The 18,591-nt window shown below is 52.7% G+C and overlaps 1 protein-coding gene across 9 annotated transcripts in view; it reads right to left on the minus strand.

Annotated features, from left to right (window-relative positions):
- Positions 1 to 4,906: 4,906 nt before the first annotated feature.
- The window catches only part of ERMARD (ER membrane associated RNA degradation), a 31,331-nt gene continuing 17,646 nt past the window's right edge, over positions 4,907 to 18,591 (minus strand). For 6 of the 9 annotated variants that reach the window (XM_049695552.1, XM_049695553.1, XM_033403959.2 and 3 more), the window contains 6 exons: positions 15,933 to 16,019; positions 14,295 to 14,371; positions 13,626 to 13,751; positions 13,093 to 13,311; positions 12,123 to 12,236; positions 4,907 to 10,946 (listed from right to left, as the gene is read on the minus strand). In XM_049695552.1, the coding sequence (XP_049551509.1) occupies positions 10,766 to 10,946; positions 12,123 to 12,236; positions 13,093 to 13,311; positions 13,626 to 13,751; positions 14,295 to 14,371; positions 15,933 to 16,019 (804 nt within the window). In that variant the 3' untranslated portion in view covers positions 4,907 to 10,765. The remainder of the gene's footprint in view (positions 10,947 to 12,122; positions 12,237 to 13,092; positions 13,312 to 13,625; positions 13,752 to 14,294; positions 14,372 to 15,932; positions 16,020 to 18,591) is intronic. The other 3 variants (XM_049695554.1, XM_033403958.2, XM_049695555.1) reach the window with 2 other exon arrangements.

The following is an 18,591-nucleotide window of genomic DNA, read 5'->3' on the forward strand; positions in this document are numbered from 1 at the left end:
GGGGACACGGGTTCATGCCCCGGTCCGGGAAGATCCCACATGCTGCGGAGCCGCTGGGCCCGTGAGCCATGGCCGCTGAGCCTGCGCGTCCAGAGCCTGTGCTCCGCAACGGGAGAGGCCACAACAGTGAGAAGCCTGCGTACCGCAAACAAACAAACAAACAAACAAAAAACCCTCAATAAAATAGGATTAAATATTTCCTTAACATGGCAAAATACATCTATCTCAGCCCAAAGACAACACGAAGTGAAAACCTTCTACAAATAATAAGAAAATTTAGTAAGATATCAGTGTATAAAATTAAAATAGAGAAACCAATAGCTTTAAAAGATATAATGGAAGAAATTACCTCCATTTAATTATCCAAAAAACAAAGATAAAGTTTCTAGGAATAAACCTAAGAAATTAACATCTATTTGAGAGACATTTTTAAATACCCTAAAAAATTCATATAAGAAAACGTGAACAAATGGAGAGGTTACCGCGTTCTTCACCAGGAAGACTCAACATCACAGGACACAGTCTCTCCAACCTGTTTCATAACTTAATGCAACCACAACAAAAATAAGGATGGATTGAGGCTTTTCTGGATATTTGATTTTGAATTTTTTTTAACATCTTTATTGGGGTATAATTGCTTTACAATTGAGTGTTAGTTTCTGCTTTATAACAAAGTGAATCAGTTATACATATGTTCCCATATCTCTTCCCTCTTGCGTCTCCCTCCCTCCCACCCTCCCTATCCCACCCCTCCAGGTGGTCACAAAGCACGAAGCTGATATCCCTGTGCTATGCAGCTGCTTCCCACTAGCTATCTACCTTAGGTTTGTTAGTGTATATATGTCCATGCCTCTCTCTCGCTTTGTCACAGCTCACCCTTCCCCATCCCTATATCCTCAAGTCCATTCTCCAGTAGGTCTGTGTCTTTATTCCTGTCTTACCCCTAGGTTCTTCATGACATTTTTTTTTCTTAAATTCCATATATATGTGTTAGCATACGGTATTTGTCTTTCTCTTTCTGACTTACTTCACTCAGTATGACAGACTCTAGGTCTATCCACCTCATTACAAATAGCTCAATTTCGTTTCTTTTTATGGCTGAGTAATATTGCATTGTATATATGTGCCACATCTTCTTTATCCATTCATCCGATGATGGGCACTTAGGTTGTTTCCATCTCTGGGCTATTGTAAATAGAGCTGCAATGAACATTTTGGTACATGACTCTTTTTGAATTTTGGTTTTCTCAGGGTATGTGCCCAGTAGTGGGATTGCTGGGCCATATGGTAGTTCTATTTGTAGTTTTTTAAGGAACCTCCATACTGTTCTCCATAGTGGCTGAACCAATTCACATTCCCACCAGCAGTGCAAGAGTGTTCCCTTTTCTCCACACCCTCTCCAGCATTTATTGTTTCTAGATTTTTTGATGATGGCCATTCTGACTGGTGTGAGATGATACCTCATTATAGTTTTGATTTGCATTTCTCTAATGATTAATAATGTTGAGCATTCTTTTGTGTGTTTGTTGGCAGTCTGTATATCTTCTTTGGAGAAATGTCTATTTAGTTCTTCTGCCCATTTTTGGATTGGGTTGTTTGTTTTTTTGCTATTGAGCTGCATGAGGTGCTTGTAAATTTTGGAAATTAATCCTTTGTCAGTTGCTTCATTTGCAAATATTTTCTCCCATTCTGAGGGTTGTCTTTTGGTCTTGTTTATGGTTTCCTTTGCTGTGCAAAAGCTTTGAAGTTTCATTAGGTCCCATTTGTTTATTTTTGTCTTTATTTCCATTTCTCTAGGAGGTGGGTCATTGAATTTTTTATTGTGAGATGACTAGACAATTTGATTCGAAAGTTCAAATAGAAAAAGAAACAAGAATAGGTAGGCAAATCCAGTGTTAATCATTAGACCATTGCTGTGCTGGAAGTATGTGGTAAATTAGTATGTAGTAAAGGTGACATCTCAGATCAGTAGTGAAAAAGCAACCGCGGGATAAACAGCATTAGGACAACAGAGTAGCTATCCAACAAAATAAATGAGAAAAGATAAAAGCTGCAACCATGTCTCACACTGTATGTCAAAATGAGTTCCAAATGAGTCAAATATTTAAATGTTAAACATAAACTCAGAAAAGTACTAACAGAAATCATGGGCAAATTCCTTTATAACTTTGCAGTCAAGGAAAGACTCTTCTAATTAAAACTGAAAATCCAAAAGCAGTAAAAGAAGGATTTATAAATTCAACTACACAAAAATAAAAACTTCTGCATAAAAGAAAACTACCATCAGCAAATTAAGAAATAAGGGAAGACAATGAGGAAAAAATATATATGTGTGTGAATATATATATATATATATATATATATATATACTTCCTATCACAAGCTATATCCTTAGTATATAAAGAGCCCCTAGAAATCAACAAGACAAAGATCTGCAACCCAACAGATAAATGGACAAAACCTCTATATAGTCCAGGGGAAAAAAATACAAACAGACGCTCAAACTTACTATAAAAATACAAAACCTATTATATTGGCAAAAGTTCTTTCCCGGAGCCAGCCAGAGAAGAGATCAGAACTGTCAATCGAACCCAGTGGACTTGGGAACTTTGTGTTGGTCCCACAGAGGCTGAAGTTCCAAACCCTGCAGTGCTGACAGGCCACAGCCCACGGCCTGGCCACGCTTGGTTTCCTCCATCCTCAGGTGGACCCGCAGGCCTCACTCAGCATCCAGTCCAGGCCGAGCGCTTGGGTCAGACAGGAGCCTCCCGTCCAGCCACCTCGGCCACGGTGACCGTGCTGCTGCCTTTGTCCACTGGGTCCCATTCCCGTCTCACACGCGCTCACCCCGCGTGGGGTCCCTCTGGCACCTGCAGCATCTTCTGCCCTTGTCCTTCACTTTGGGGTCATGCTCGGCCCACTCTCTGAGGTTGAAACACACCCCGGCTCTGGCTGACCACTGCCAGCCCTCTGCAGGGTGTCCCCGCCCCCCGCCCCGGCGGCTGCCCCGCCGGCTCCCCTCCTGCCCACTGAGGCCTTGTGGGCGCGGTGCCCCCACACAGAGGGAGCAGCAGGGCCTGACCTGTCCTCCACCCACTTCAGCCTCCACCTGGACCCGAGGACGCGGCGGCCCCACAGGTGCTCGCAGGGTGAGCAAGGAGTCTGGGGAGACGCTGCCTCAGTGAGCGGCCGATTGGTCTGAAAGTTGGTGTGAAAAGTGCCTCACCACCACATCCTCAGCAATCAGACCTCCTGTCACGAATGCCCTAGAAAAGACGGGACGGTGGGGGTAAGTTAGCCGCTTCTTCTCGGACCCGACGGGCGGCGTCCCGGTAGCCACGCCAGAGCTGTCACGCGGGCGGAGGGCGTGCCTGGACCGCTGGGTTCACAGAGCACCTGCTCTGCACGAGTGACAGCTGAGAACGTGGCAACCTCTGTGGCGACGAACACCGTGGAGTCGGCAGTGCCGGCGCCAGCCTCCGGGGGGCGTCCCTCTCGGGATGGAGACGCCCTCTCGTCAGTCCCTGGGGCCTCGGTCCTCCGATGCTCGTCGGGCGCCGGCAGAAGGTGGAGGAAGCCGCGGGGACTCGGGCGAGCAGAGCCGGACTGGCAGGGCCTCGGTGGCCCCGGGAGGCAGCGGGGGGCAGCGGAGGGGGGTGCTCTGAGGACGTGTTACAAACACAGCGACGGGGCTGGACGGGCGGCAGCCATCTGGACACAACAGGCTTTACAGGCAGTGACACCCCAGCGTTTGTCTCGCCGCCGCAGCCCCACCGGGGTCGCTCTCACACCTTCTTGCGTTCCTGCCGCGCCACGATAAACAGCACGAAGCAAATGGGCCTCGACTGGTTCCCAGGTGCCCCCAGCACCAGCCCGTCCTGAATCCCCACTTGTGGAGGCGATGGCCAGGCTAAAAGGGCCACAGGGCTCCCCCGACCCGTAAGTAACCGAGGTCGACCGTCCACAGAGAAAGAACGGGAGGATGGAGCCGGCTCGCTCCCGTGTCCTGAGAGGGGCGGTGGCAGGTTTCCTCGCCCCCGGCTCCGGGGCAGTGCTGTCCTCCGCTGACCGATGCCCTCACCTCCTCCAAGCCCTGGTCCCACATCCCCACCCTCAGCCCCTCCTGCGACCTCTCCGCTCCTGGAAGACCCATTCTCTTCTTGCTTCACCGAGGGCATTTAGCTGCTTTGTGTCCATTTCTTCAGCTTCCTTCCTCCCTGAAACCCTCTGCACCATGTTTTCCCTCCCTCTTCTCTGAAGTCAGGCGGCCTCACGCAGGGCTCCGCACACCTGTCCATCTCACCTGCTCCAGGATTTTCTCCTCCTTCAGACACTCTGAGTCCTGAGACACTCTGAGTCCTGAGATGCACTGGTCTCCCCGGCCCTCTGGGCTCTCCAGCAGAGCCCCTGCCAGGCCCCTCCCCTTCTCTGCGAACCCCCGGTGACACAGTCTGTGGTTCCTGCCTCCTGCCCCCTCCCGCCCACCTGACCCCGATTGCCAGAGCCGTGGACGTTCCCCAGCCTCGTCCCGAGACATTTCTGGGGTCATGTCTTCCTCTGAACCCCCGGGGCCTCCCTCCTGCACTCGGCTGGATCCTTCTTGGCCTTCCTGGTTGTGCTCTGTTCTAACCATCATTCCTCCCAAGGGTTCGTCCTCACCTCTCTCCTCACCTGGCATACCCTCCAAGGCCAATCTGATGACTCCAACCCAGACCAAGGATGGAGAGGGAAACAGCAGCACCTTATGGCACCTGGGGCCCCTGCTGAGCCCAGATCCAGCGCCTCTCCGACGGCACTTCCTGCCATCCATCCCCGCCATCCACGGCGATGGCCTCTTCCCTCTGCAGCCTCTTGGGACCCTTCAGCCTCCCTAGCAGAATGTCTTGCCCACAGTGGAATGAAGTACTTATTTTCTGATTAGTTATCTCTATTTATTATGTAACTTTCATCCAAGCCAGAGAAATCGGAATTATCAACTACTACAGGGAAGAAAAAGAAAGAAATGAGCTGAAATACAGGAATCTGATTCCAGCAAGAAACTGGGCCCCTCCAGAGCGCTGACAGCGCTAACACACGTTCACAGGAAGGGCAGGCTCGTGACATTTCCTCACTGACACTCAAAGCCGTGTTACGTCTTACAAGTGGGAGGGGAGAGTTGCAGTAACTCAGGGGCGAGGTTTTGTGAACTACAGTTACTCATGGGCTGCAGCTGCCAAGTTAAATTCCCGCGCAGAGCTGCAGGAAGGCCCAGGAACACCCCTGAGCACCCTCAGGGGTCTCGTAGTAGAACAGAGAACACGCTTAGGCGGTGCCGCCACCCAACAGGCCTTGCCTCCGTTTGGGTGAGTCCCCGGCCCAGAACGCAGGCCTGCATCAAGACCCTCCCCTCCGCGACGCTGGGAGCCCCTCTCTCGGGTCCTTGCTCTCTCCCCTGTAAAGCCGGCGGGAGTGCGCCTTCACAGTGCTGCTGTGGGGATTCGCTCTCGGGAGAACCCACCTACAAAGCCTTGTAGAAACGGGGCTGTGATGAGATGGAGAGGAGACGCCAGGTGGCACGGGCCACGCTGGCCACGCCCCCTTCGGGGAGAGGACCAGCCCCACCCCGGCCCCGCCCTCCTCCCCCGAGGAGATGCCTTCCCAGGCCCCCTCGCTCCTGAAGGAGCTGTCCTACTGGGTGGGTGCGGGTGAAGAGGGGGCGGACGTGAACAATAAGGACCTCGGGGTACTCTGGGAACAAGGCGCCCACCCGGTACTTACACAGACGCAGCTGTGCCACCGCCCGCCCCGACTGTAACCAGTGCTGCGGGGCTCAGTGCGTGACGGGCTTTTTTGAATGTACCCTAAAATACTCTTGTCTTAAAGGAATTGAATGATGTGTCAAAAGAACTTCCTGCATCATCCAGGGTCTTCTTCGGAAAAACTTAAGAACTGATCTTAGATGGGCTGTAAACGGTCCCAAATCGATTCACTCTGGTGCCACATTATCCAGGGCCCCGGGGACCCTGAGGGGTCCAGGTGCACGTTATGTCTGCCTCGAAGACTTGGGGGCACGGGCACCAACAGAGCGACGTCGTCTTACTGGCACTGCGAAGCGTGGCTGTAGACCGGCCGCAGCCACGCCCTGCGGAGGCCTGCGTCCCCGCGGGCTCTTCCTAGCCGCCCCCAGACGCCGCAACGCCAGCTGGGAATTCGCGGTAAAGGGGAGCCGTCAGGGGGCCACTTCCACGGCACCCCCGCGCCGAACACCGTCCTCCGCAGGAAATCAACCTCAGTCTTCAAACAAAGAGCTTCTCCCCTGCGGTTCGTTCTCTGAGCTACACGGTCAATCCCGCCCGGGCTTTCCTCCCTGAGGACGGGAGCTCCTGCCTCGCCGGGCCGGAGTGAAAGCTCGTTCCCGGGGAAAGCCCCGTGGGCCCTGCGACAAGCGGGCGGCCGCTCTTCACCCTCCCGGGCAGCCCGGGCTCTGCCCGCTGCAGGGAAGGCCGAAGGAGGAGCAGGTGCCGCCCGGATCCATGATCCCCCAGCCCCTCCCCTCAGAGGCTTCCAGCGCATCCCGCGGCCGCCGCGGCCTTGCTTTGCTGAAGAGCGCCGCCCCGCGACCCGACAGAGAAGCGCAACCCCGTGAGGCGCGGGCCCAGCCCGTGCGACGGCGCTCGCAGAGCTCCGGAGCGGCCCTCGCCTGAGGAACCCGGAGTTTACTCGCAAGAGCAGCTTCGCGACCAAACCCTTGAAGCACAGCGAGGCAGGAGGCGCCGAGGGACGCGACCCAGCGACCCTCCTGCAGGTGTGCGCGCGTCTGGGCACACCGGACACCCACCTGAGGGGCGCCCCCGTGGCTCCGGTGCAGTCCTGCGGCGCCGCTCGGGCTGAGGCCGAGCTGTCCTTAGCGCCGACGGGCACACGGGGGGCAGCGGCCGGCTCCCCGCCCCCTCCTTCGCCGAAAGCCCCGCAGAGACCCGGCGGCTGCGCTGGGGGGAGGGGACCCCGGGCTCAGGCACGCAGCTCGGCCGCCACACGGAGGCACCCAAGTCCCTCCTCCTGGCAGGGCCACCGACGCCCGCGTCAGGACGGGGCTGGGGGCTGCCCGCACACGGTCGTCACGCCAACCTAACGGGGCGGGACGGTACGCTCCACACGTCACCCACGAGAAAACGGTGTGGGGGGCTGAGCCCGTGAATAAACGTGGCGGAGCCGGGGTCCAGCCTGTGTCCAGCGTCCGAGCCTGTGGCCTCTGCCCTCTGCGGCCGCGCTCCTGAGGCCGGCACGAGCTGACTCCCCCCCGGGCTCGCTCTCGAATGGCTTGGCGAGCTTTTGATGGAGAACAAATTTAGCTAATCTTCACTTCTTTCCTTTTCGCCAGCAATTTCCATCTGCTGAAGGTATTCGGCCAGCAGAGAAAATAAAAAGCGTCCGGGGAGCATGAGGCGGACTCGCTAACTTCAGGCGCCTCTGGCCGCTTCTCAGCTGCCTGGCCTCCTCAGCCGTGACGGCCGGTGCCCATCGGGTCGTGGACCCTCAGCCGCCGGCGCCTGTTACCCTGGCGACTCCCGCTGGCTAGACAGCTGGTGTGGCACAGCCCTCAGGACGCCTGCCCCTCGGAGTGAAGTTCTCCATCAGCTCAGCGGCGAAGAGCAGCAGACATGTGACACTGTTTGAGAAAAACAATGAGCTTTGGCCCCCTCTGCTGCGGCTGCCACCCGCGTGGACGCAGGGAGGCATCCGATCAAGGCAGGGGTTCTGCAGGAGCAGGGCGGACAGAGAAAACAGACCGGGCGGACAGGAGGAAGCCCGTGCGCAGTGCCCAGCCCAGCACCGGCCAGGAGCGGCGTGGCCTCCCCGAGGGCGGGCAGGCACCAGCCACACCGCCCTAGCACCCGGCACCCCAGCAAGGGCAGCGCTTGTCACGGGTGCCACGTTGCCGCCGTTTGCCCACAGGGAGCCGCGGGAAGGGCCTGCAGGCGCAGCGCGACACCAAAAGAATGCACGCCGCTCCCTGTGGGAGCACACGCTGGGGTCCTCGGACTACGGGGGCAGCACCCACACAGGCCTGCGCCCGGCCTCCCCCACCTCGAAGGCCAGACCAAGACCAGCGAGAGTCCTGGGCAGGACAGGAGATGGTCTTGGGGCAGAATGGACGGAAAGCTGACTGCAAAGTGACGGCCGAATGTGACTCTGAAGTCGCCAGCACCGGCATCTGGGGTGTGGGTGTCGAGCCTTCGCAGAGGATCTTGGTGTGCGGGCGCGGCCTGTGCGGTGCTGGGGCTGAGCCACAAACAGGCCCACAGCACAGACCCAAGGGTTCTGGGACACAACCGTGACAGTAACTCTCCTAGCTGCCCTCCGGACCGTGTACCGGCTAGAACCCCGACTCCACCGAGGCTCCTAGCGTCCTTGTGACCGAGATGGTGGGAGGTGTCGTCCGAGCCCTTGCGGCATCGGGCTGGCGCCTGCTGGTGCATCTCCTTCTGAAACCGCAGACGCCCACACAGGACCAGGCTGCTCACGTTCCAAGGCCCAGGTCAGAGACAAAAGGCTCACGTGCCCACACCTCCTCGCCGTGTGCCCACAGGCTTAAGGAGAGCTTCCTACGGCCGGCTGCCCCAAGTACGAGTTGTTTGATTTCTGCAAAATCCACTGACACCACCTAAAGGAGAAAGTTGTAGTGTTACAGCCTCAAGGGCAGCCCCCCCCCCCACTGTCTCGGGGGGCAGGTCAAGCGCCGGGAAGGACCCTTGGCCGTGAGGGTGGGTCTACACGGAGGAAGCAACTGGTAAGTGTGGCCAGGTGGTCAGGGGCCTGGAAGCAACGAGACCGGAAGGCGAGGGCCAGAGGTATCAGAGTGGTTTGTGGGCGTGAGGAGGTGAGTGCACAGCATGCTGACGTCTGTCCCACGAGAGCGCCCACCGCTGGCGTCGGGTGACACGGTGACCTGTGGACACCACACCCCATCACCACGGCACAGAAGCCTTATCCGCTGGGTGGCTCTCCTGGCACCGCTTCCAAGACCTCAGCACGCGCTGCAGCCCCGCGAGCAGCCCCTGGAGGACGTGGCGGAGACGGGGACGCCGGGGGCTGCTGTCCACCCGACAGGCGCCCTCCTCTCTGAGCCACCAGGACACATGGTCGATCGAAGAGGCAGGTGAGGGGGGAGCATCGCTGTGAGCCCCTCGGAGCCACGGCTTGTGGGGAGGCTAAGCCCCCAAGGCAGCCCTTACACAGGACTGAGGGCCCGCCCGCAGTGCTGGCCTTGTGTCAGGGAACCAAAGGACCGAGAGGGGCCGCCTGTAATGCGGGTGACCGCCCCCCACGCCCCTGAGGACAGGGCTGCGGCCACAGGCGGGGACTTGGGGGCCCATGGGAAAGGATGCCCATTTCTAGGGATAAAAGTCAACAGAAAACTAGTTACCCAAACTAGGAAGATTGCTAGCGGGAAAGCCCTTTCAGGAATGAGGTTTGGGTCAACCTACCAGGTGAAGACCCACAACCAACAGAGGTGGGCAGCTGAGGGCAAAGGAACGCGATGAGCTGTAGAGCAGCAGCGTTTAACACGAGCTTCCGCCAGCCTAGTGGCCGCGGGGCTCTGCAGATCCTGCACTGGCTGGTGAGAGTACAGATCAGTCCATTTTCCCCCTTGCCCGTTCCAGCGCCAACACCAGGAGGGTTAGGAGTGGTGAAGCCTTCGAGCCCACACCCAGGAGGCCGTGACCGACCACAGGAGCACCTCTCCAGAAGTGGACACTTGACGTGGGCGTCTGGCATCACATCAGGCAGAAGCAGGTTTCACTGTCTTTACCCACAAGTTCACTTTACAAGGGGGTTGCAGGTACTGGGCTGGTGAAGCGACAGATGGAACACGGATGGCTGTTGTCACACGGCCCCACCTCCCCAACGGCGGCCTCCACACTCATCTCTGACAGCTGAGAAGCCAGAACAGGCTGTGGGAAGTCCTTCCTGGGAGGCCAGACCTGCCAGCAAGGCTGGAGGAGGCTGTGCATCACGGCAGGTGGGTGCAGCTGAGCACATACAGACTGGGGTTGGGGGCAGCCCTGCAGGGGTTCCTGGAGAAACACAGCCTTGCTGCTGCCACCGAAGCGGACGAGGAGCTTCCTGCAGTAGACACCCAGGGCCTCCTGCGAGGGCTGACCTGGCTCTTCTGGCTGCAGCCCTGGCCCTCACTCCTCCGCCCTCCTGGTCCCTGCACTAAACCCGCCAGACCTGGAAACCTGGGGACGTGCAGACTGTTAGGCGTGCTGCCCAGCGTCTTCCAGGAGCTGTTCCTCCCCAACCCTCTCCCTCGAGATCTGAATCATATCAACCTCACTCTCAGCTCCAGGGACAAGGGTGACCAGCCCAAGCCCTCCCTCTACGCCCCAGTGGCCGGTCCAGGAGTAGACGTCCACCTAGCCTGACTGGTGAGTGCAGGGCAGGGTCTTGGCCACAGCCATCGTTTCAAGATTAGGCCTGTGGCCAGTAAGATGAAGCCGCCCATTCCTGGGTGAGAGCTGGGTGAGAAACATCTCTCCTCTGGACAGTATGCATTGGGAGATGAGGCCCAAAACTGCTACGGCCATTTGGTTCCCAGGGATTCAGCCTGAGGTTCACACCAACAACTTGGGAAAAGCAAGTCAGGAAACTGCAGAGCAACGGACCTTGTGCCCTGATCAGGCAGTACCTGGAATCCACCCTGCCTTTGGATTTTCAACTCACATGCTGTAAAGTCTACTCAGGTCGGGTTTTCTGATAGATCCCAAAGCATCCTGACTTATTAGACTACTTTACTCGTGGATTTCTTGGCTAAATGTATTAACATTTGTTTCTTCTCACTAAAAGTCCAAATTTTCAACAAGGCCACCTGTGTGAGATTGACAGCTTCATCCCACTTGTTCTTGTCTTGGCTGGTGTAAGCCGCCAGGTTCTCTGTGTACTGCAAGATGGACTTTAAGAACCTGTTTAAAAGAAAGAAATTAATTTCTTTATCTATGCCCTTGTAAAATGCAATAATGATTTAAATGTATCCCCTTCATTTTGAAATTACAACTAAAGTTCTGTAGTTAATTTTTGTCTGAGGATTCAAGAAAAAGAAATACATTCAAAACAGAAATGAGAGAATACAAATTGGATGAAGGAGAAGAACGCCGAACTAGAGTGTCACTGGAGGGGATAGACACCCAGACTCCACACAGCTCACATACTCTCCATCTTTCTCTCCCAAATCCACATATGACGGATGCTCTTAGCTGATGGGACTCGGTTCCAGAAAGGACCTTAGAGGCCGTCTGGACCACACTTACACGTAATAAACCCACAGGACACAGGACCTCGGGGGCTGTGCCTCCTGTTCCCACCCTGATGACCAGCCTCACCCGACGGAGAGAGGGGCCACCCCTTCAAAGGAGATACGTCCCACCTGGAGCAGCTATTGCTGTTGAAAGGCTTTTCCTGAAAGATAATTCGTCAGAAAGTTCACAGGGGAATTACCTCTGACTGATGGGAAGAAGCGCTATTTTCACATTTTCCAAGTTCTCCTCAAAGGTTCCCAAGTAGCCTAAAATTTTCTCCAACTATGAATTTTTGAAATTTTCAAACTTAGGGAACAGTTAAAAGAATAATACGATGAAAATCCACAGACCCTTTGTCTAGAGGCGTAGCTTTCACTTAGGGTGATTTTGCCCCCAGAGGACTGTGGCAACATCTGAGCCATTTTTAGTCATCACAACTGGGGGCTACTGGCATCTAGTGGGTGGAGGGCACCACCCTACAGTACCCGGGGCAGACCCGCGGCAGAGACAGTCCACGGTTTTGAGCCGTGACCTGGCCCCAGGCATCCGCACAGCTGCCTGAGACGGTGGCAGCCTCTCCAGCTTCCTCCCGATAACACTGTCTGGACATTATTCTTACACCAGGGGGAGGAATTCCGAAATCATTCCCATGTAAATCACATTAAATTTTCTGAAACATGTCAGTTTTAAAGGCTCACAAATTTGCACTGAAGTCCACAGAGAAGAACAGTTCAGGACCAGACTGTGGGGCTGAAAAAATCACCAAGAAAATAACCAACAGGAGTGAACATGATTCAGAATTAGCAAAACACAGCTGCGTCTCCTGTACGTGAGGGCACTGACCTTAGATACTGCTGATATTCCGAAGTATTTTTCCCAAGAACCACATGAATGTTGACCAATTCCAGTGCAATCAGCAATAAAATCAGATAAAGCATAGGAGACAGAAGCTTAATACTAAAAATAAAGTAAAAGTTAATAAACGTAAGTATTTATCACCTTTATAAGGAGAAAAATGTTTCACCTAACCAATCCTTCTTTCAAAAGTCCTTAAATCCAAACTTCTCAAAAGAACACTCTTATGTGGACAGCCGTTATCCCAGTGGCCGTGAGCCCTGGCCCCTGCAGGCTGTGTGGGATGCCCCCCAACCTTGGGCCTGAGCTCCTCGCCTGGTTCTGAGCCCACAGGCGCCCTGCCTGCTCTGAGGACCAGGCTCCACCAGGTCGGCACCCGGTCCCTTTGCCCAGTGGCAGCTCCTTCCTTACAAGTCAGCGTTCAGCAAAGGACTCTCCCAAGAGGAGAAACACAAATGGCTTAAACATGAGAATGGGTTCAACGTCTCTGGGACCAAATTCCAGTTAAAGTCAGACTCCAGTCTTCCCGGGAGGAATTTTAAAATATATCCTGTTTTGGGGAAGGATGTGTGATTTAACAGCATCATCTCATAAACTGCCGGTAAGGGTGTAAACTGTATGTAACCTTCCGAAAGCAAAGGAATACTTACTAAAAAGCTTTATAAACGCAGATACCATTCAACCCAGAAATTCTAGGAATTTGTCCAAAATGGTAATTTCATGAGGATGTAGCACATTCTAAAATACACAATGCTGGCATCCCCAGGTAAATCTGCTGTCGTATTTTAAATCCGGGTCCGTAGAACCCATATCCCAAAATTATAAATGGTATTTTTAAGTGACACATATGTAACTTCTCCTGAAAATAAGTATTTCTCTGAAGTCAGGGGTAGAAGTGTACCCTGAGGTAAGAGCTGCCCAGCAGAGCTCCTCTAAACGAGACCCGCGAGCCACGCACCTGTGAACCAGGCGCAGGTAGTTCCGCCGCTGCCGGGAGCGCAGGCTCCTGTCCTCCCACTGCCGGCGCCTCAGCTCCGCGCAGGCGGCCACCTGGCCACACACGCGGCGGCAGTGGGCGCCGATCTTCCGGAGCACGGCCAGCACCTCCAGGACGGCTCTGGGGCAGAACAGGGTCCGGACAGGGATGCTGCAGAGCTCACGGAGCAGCTGGGGCCACCTGCAGGGCAGAGCGAGAGTCCCGAGGGCCTACGGTCACCAGTCCTCCGCGGCCTGCACACCTGCCGCGGCCTCCAACGCGGTCTCGGTTTCCTGCTGCAATCGTTACACCGGGCGGGTGTCGATGGTGAGAACAGATCGTGTGTTGTAACGTCCGTCAGACAGACCAACGCACGCACCATCAGGGCTTATCTAATAATTCCTCCTGGGACACAGTGGGATTCTAACACTACCTTCAACGTGTAAGACTTCAAACACAGAAAACTGCGAGGTCGGCGACCCCAAAATACTTCCCCCAGGACACCCCGAACTTACTCCTCAGGGGGAAGGTGCTCCGAGGCGTGAGGAACGCGGTGGGCCTCGGGCACGTGGTGACACAGCTCAGCCACGATTTCTGTGATTAAAGAGTGGCAGGCATTTATTTCAGAATTACCTTCTGATCTGAAAAACAGAAAACATTTAAAGATACATGACAATGAGCAAGATGCAAAATAATATTTATTTCAGTGGTTCGCTGAGCAAAGCACTCAATCTGCAACTCGCTTTCCCCAAAAATACAATGAAAAAGCCACCATCAGAGGGAGAGGTAAAAAGAAACGACACAACACACTGTGGGCGATGCACCTGCTGTCAGAAGATGCCCTGTGACCCTCGAGAGTCCTCCCTCGAGCTGACTCTGCAGTGTGTCCACGCCCACTCCTCTCCTGAGCTTCAGACCCGCTGTCACACCGTCCACTAGCCATTTCTGCCAGATGCCACCCTCCTCCCCACAAGGCCTGCCTCTCGTCCCTGTGCCCTTGGTCTCTGCAAACGGTTCCCCCACGACCAGGCCCTGAACCCCCAGTCTTGGCCCTCCAGTCACCAAGACCTAGCAACCCCTCCTTGGGATCTGTCTCCCAACAGGCTTGCCAGAGAAAAAAAAATCGTTCAGAGGCTGACATTCTCGGACCCCCGCGAGGCCTGCGTGACTTGGGGGGCACTCACCGCTGAGCCTCCCTTTCGGATCCTTCAGGCAAAGGCAGCAGAGGCCAAACTCCGATGCTCCTCTCACAGCTCAGCACCTGACAGGACAATGTACAACTGCTTTTCAAAATTTTTAAATAATGTTCTAGAAAACATGTTTTTAAGTTGTTACAGATGTTGTCATCACTTCCAAGAAAAGACATATCTGTAAAATTGTTTCAGATGCCACACTTTAAAACTAGGTGATGGGTCTGTTACTCAATCAAATCAGGTAAAGGAAGGTAGGTGAAATATGGGATTCCAAGGAAGTGTCCAAAATTCTTCTGACACCTCCTGATGAGAGTTGGTCCGTGTCCCCGCCCCTGGTTGGGGCCAGCCATGGCGAATAGCTGTGGCCTTGAGAACACAGGGAGAAGCAGGTCGGAGACGGGCCCCTCCCCTCGTCCCCACCTCTGCTCGGGTGCAGCTGGCCGAGCACCCAGCACAGACTTCCACTTCTCAGATGGGTTCCTGTCCGGCAGAGTCCGTCCCAAATTTATGACCCACAAAAGCACAAGCAAATTAAGTGGTTGTTGTTGATGCCACCAAATGAGGTACTTTGTTACGCAGCTGATATCCCGAGCAGCGGACTTAGAAAGAACAGGATGCAAGATTGGCTGCAGAATAAAAGGTGACTAAATCACATGCGGCAGGAGTACGAGGCCACGGAAAAGGTGAAGGCGCAGAACGCCCACTGTGGGGAAAGGAAGGGGCGTTGACCAGGGACCTGGAAGCAGCAGCCAAGGAGCAGGAAGGCTGGCCCCCCGAAGCTTCTCTTCCTTCCAGAACCTTCCCTCCTTTGCTGAAGCCTCCCTCCCTGAACGCTTCTGGGTCCTCCTTCTAACAGCTTTTGTTCTGGAAGCTCGGAATCACTATGGGCAGACAGTGCGATGCGAGTGGATAAAGGTACCAGAGCAGCCCGACGCGCCATCGCAAACAGGACCCGCTGACACAGGAACTCAGGCTGATTCCTTCCCACAAACAGCAAGGACAGAGCGCCGCTGGGTTCTGCTCCTGCACAGCTGCTGATAACCCCCTCCTGCCTGATGCTACTCAGGACCTGTCTTCTCCAGGCTCGGCTTCTCTCCGGCGCCACTGCAAATCTCCCCAATCCATTCTGTGCTGATTTTACAGCTTCCTTTTAGAATTTCTCAGTTAGCAACTATCATGATTATTATATTCTTGGAGACGATCCCATTTTTGCCCCCTCGTACCGCCTACCATACAGAAAATAAAGTCTCTAGGCTACTCGCCAAATTGTAACTTCCTGGTAGAAATGCTTAAGAAAGTTTGTTGCCTGCTTGTTTACCTTACAGGTTAACAAAGGCTGGCCTCATAAAGCTGGCGTCCCTCACCACCGAAAAGCAACACCTGTGACCGATCCCGGGTTACCAGCACTCAGCCACCCATCAAGTACCAAGAACGCCGAGGACACAAACCCCACCACAACCCGAACTGCTGGACCTTAGAAAGACACAGTGGCTTGGCCAAGGCCATGTGTCCAAGGTGAACGCAGGCTACAAAGCCAGCTCTGCGGACTTGCAGCCCGGCTGGACAAGGCCGGCCTGTACCTCTCAAATCTCTGCAACAACTGACCTGCACACGCCCCTCCCCACACACCTGCTTTTTAAGCTGAGAAACTGGATGGCAGCGAGCGCCATAGGCTTCTGCAATGCTCACCAATGCTCTCACTGCTGCTTTTTCCTGCTTTAGAGAAAACAGATAATTGTTACTACAACTTCTGGTCAGGCTCCTACTTTTCTTCTATTGCATCTTAGGTCATTTAAGAGTCCCAATTTCCAATCAGCTTCCTTCACATAATTCTCTCAGCTAAAAGAAAGCAAAACTCTTCATTAAAATAGGTCTAACAAGGCTTCCCTGGTGGCGCAGTGGTTGAGAGTCCACCTGCCGATGCAGGGGACACGGGTTTGTGCCCGGGTCCGGGAAGATCCCGCATGCTGTGGAGCGGCTGGGCCCGCGAGCCATGGCCACTGAGCCTGTGCATCCAGAGCTTGTGCTCCACAACGGGAGAGGCCGCCAACAGTGAGAGGGCCGCGTACCGCAAAAAAAAAAAAAAAAGGTCTAACATAGTAGTCAAACCATAACCAACAAAATTTTTAAATGAGGCTGATTAACAATGATAAATTACAAAGGCCACTCTGTCCACAATGCAGCAAAACAAGAAATAAATGGGAGAAAAAAAGATGCCAAACAATTGGAAAATGTAAGAGATTCTCCTAAAAAACTAGGACATAAGAATTTAAACATTAAAAATCAATATAACTAAAAGAGGATTACATACTATAAACACTCAATTGCCAAACATACATTTTTAAAAGAGTAAATATAACATTATTTACAGCTGACGCATCTGTATAACTGGAAAACCCAAGGTGGCAGACTATTACCTAGTCAGTGAGCTGAGCGTGGACAAATTTAATACACAAAAGTCAAGAGCTTTCCTACGTATAAGCAGTAACTACCCAGAACTCTCAATAGCACAAAACAACTCATATAGTTAGTCGTTACTTGGAGAAGAGATGCACTCAACTTTCACTCACGCAGATACCTACACGGGTGCTACACGGAGCAGAGAGAAACCAGCCCTCACTGTGTGGTGAACGTCCGGCGGGGTCGCCAGGACTCACACCTGAAGTCAGTGACGAGCCGGCAGCCACCACAGCACACACGGCTTCTCCCCTGAGACAGGAACCTCAGGAGGGCCTCAGAGCACAGTGGGGACACATGGGGGCCACACCCCTCCCAGGGGCTCAGGGGAGCAGTGGGGGTGGCAGAGGAGGGATGGGATGCAGATCTGGGGCACCAGCTTGAGGTAGAGGATTGAACGTGGAGAGTGAAGAGTGGGGACTGGCCTGTGTCAGGGAACAATGTGCAATCTTGCAAAAATGTCAATTACCCCCACATTAATCCATCAGGAGCCCATTCCTGTGGGCTGGTTGGTTGGGCTTGGGCTTTGTGTTTAACTACACAGGTTCACTGGAATAATAACAATTAGAGAAGAGGCAGGACAATTCTGAAGAAGAAGAGGGGCAGGAAAGTAATCTCTCAGATATCAAACCGTACCATGAAGCTTATTAAAGACAGGCAAAGAGAGTCCAGTGCACACAGTATAGAGATATTTATTCTCTAAATGGCGTTTGGCCAACTTGCAAGCAATTTGTTAAAAAAAGAAAAAAAGTACAGCTAGATTCTCTAACTTACTCCCAGCTGAAATAAATTCCAGCTGCATCAATAGATGTAAATCAATAGATGTAAATGATGTAAATTTACATCAACAGATGTAAATCAATAGATGTAAATGATCAATAGATGTAAAAAGCTATAAAACTATACAGGAAAACATATTACATTTATAATTTTGGAAAGCAAAGGGTCTTTTAAGGACTTCAAATGCATAAGTCAGAGAGAAAAAACATCAAAACCTAAAGACTGGTAACAAGCAACACATACTCTGAAAATGGCAAATAAGGCTAATAAAGCAGTGAGGAAAATGAAACTGAATAAAACAGAGCAAAGATGTTAACAGGAAGTTCACAAAAGAATTTCAGCATCATAGTTAGATATTTTCCACAGCAGAGAAAATTCTAAATCACCCATCAATGAAGGACAGCTTAGACAAATAATGACACATTGATAAGATGGGGTATCAAGCAGCTGAGACAGAGTAAGGTAGAACAAAGTTGCCAAAAATAAACTGTTAATGAAATGCTAGTTATAAAACAGAGTATGTCCTGCTTTGGAACCCGCACTGCAGGCTCATGGAAAGATGTGGAAGCAGAGACACTCAGCTACTGACAGCAGTCACCTCTGGGAGAAGGGATTCCTGAGAACTTTCACTTTTTGTATTAATTTTTCTATCCTGTTGGAATTTTGAAACAAATTTTCCCATAATTGTTACATGTACAGTCTGAAAAAAAGATTAAAATATAACTAACAATCTAACCTATTTCTTTTAATATATAAAAGAATTAGTTTATTGACAAATGCAAATATTCTACTCTCTCATTTAATAGTCCTCTGTAAATTTTTCCAATTTATTTAGTTAATCCTGTTTTATACTTTGTTCTCTGGTTTGCAATATCCCATCACTGTTAAAAACACAAGCAAATGTATGCTTAGGAAATAGGCTGAATTATTCTTGGTGAGATCAAGTAATATTGATTTATTTGTTATAGACAATGCCTGTACACATGCACACATGTTCAGATGGAGGTACACTGTACTCACATAAATTAAAAGATGATTAAAATATAATTAC

The sequence above is a fragment of the Orcinus orca genome, chromosome 12, assembly GCF_937001465.1.
Source record: "Orcinus orca chromosome 12, mOrcOrc1.1, whole genome shotgun sequence".
NCBI classification, from domain to species: Eukaryota; Metazoa; Chordata; class Mammalia; order Artiodactyla; family Delphinidae; genus Orcinus; species Orcinus orca.